General features: G+C 47.4%; 1 protein-coding gene across 1 annotated transcript in view; it reads right to left on the minus strand.

The window, feature by feature from the left end:
• LOC116377380 (GRIP1-associated protein 1-like) overlaps positions 1 to 540 on the minus strand; it is a gene marked incomplete at both ends in the record, with an annotated part of 12523 nt that overhangs the window by 5037 nt on the left and 6946 nt on the right. Inside the window, one exon of the mRNA XM_031839008.1 lies at positions 211 to 345. Coding sequence (XP_031694868.1) covers positions 211 to 345 — 135 coding nt within the window. The remainder of the gene's footprint in view (positions 1 to 210; positions 346 to 540) is intronic.

Here is a 540-nt window from a genome sequence, read left to right on the forward strand (position 1 = left end):
ACCTGTGTCATCTGTATCACCTGTGTAATCTGTAGCATCTGTATCACTTCTATCACCTGTGTGATCTGTATCACCTCTATCACCTGTGTGCTCTGTATCATCTGTATCACCTGTGTGATCTGTATCACCTGTGTAATCTGTATCACCTGTATCACCTGTGTGATCTGTAGCATCTGTATCACCTGTATGGTGTTTATGTGTGTGTGTTACCTGCAGCTGGGAGTCCAGGTCGTCCCTCTGAGCCAACATGTTCTCCTGTTCAGCTCGTCTCTGCTGCAGCTCCAGCGTCAGCGCCTCCTGCTGCTCACGGAGGAGATTCATCTCCTGCGTCTTCACCGTCTGGATCTGCACCACGACAACGACGACAACAACAACGACTTCATTTAGTCATGTTTCTTTGTGTTTAAATGAACACCTGCTAGTGCAGAGTTCTGGTGATGGAGATGAGGATGGATTCATGGTATTACTGTGTTCACCCAGAGCTCTACGATACCTCATATGAGCAGAGACCAAACTATGAGCAGAGACCAAACTATGAGC

This window comes from Anarrhichthys ocellatus, unplaced genomic scaffold, assembly GCF_004355925.1.
Source record: "Anarrhichthys ocellatus isolate YVR2014 unplaced genomic scaffold, GSC_Weel_1.0 scaffold1181, whole genome shotgun sequence".
NCBI lineage: Eukaryota > Metazoa > Chordata > Actinopteri > Perciformes > Anarhichadidae > Anarrhichthys > Anarrhichthys ocellatus.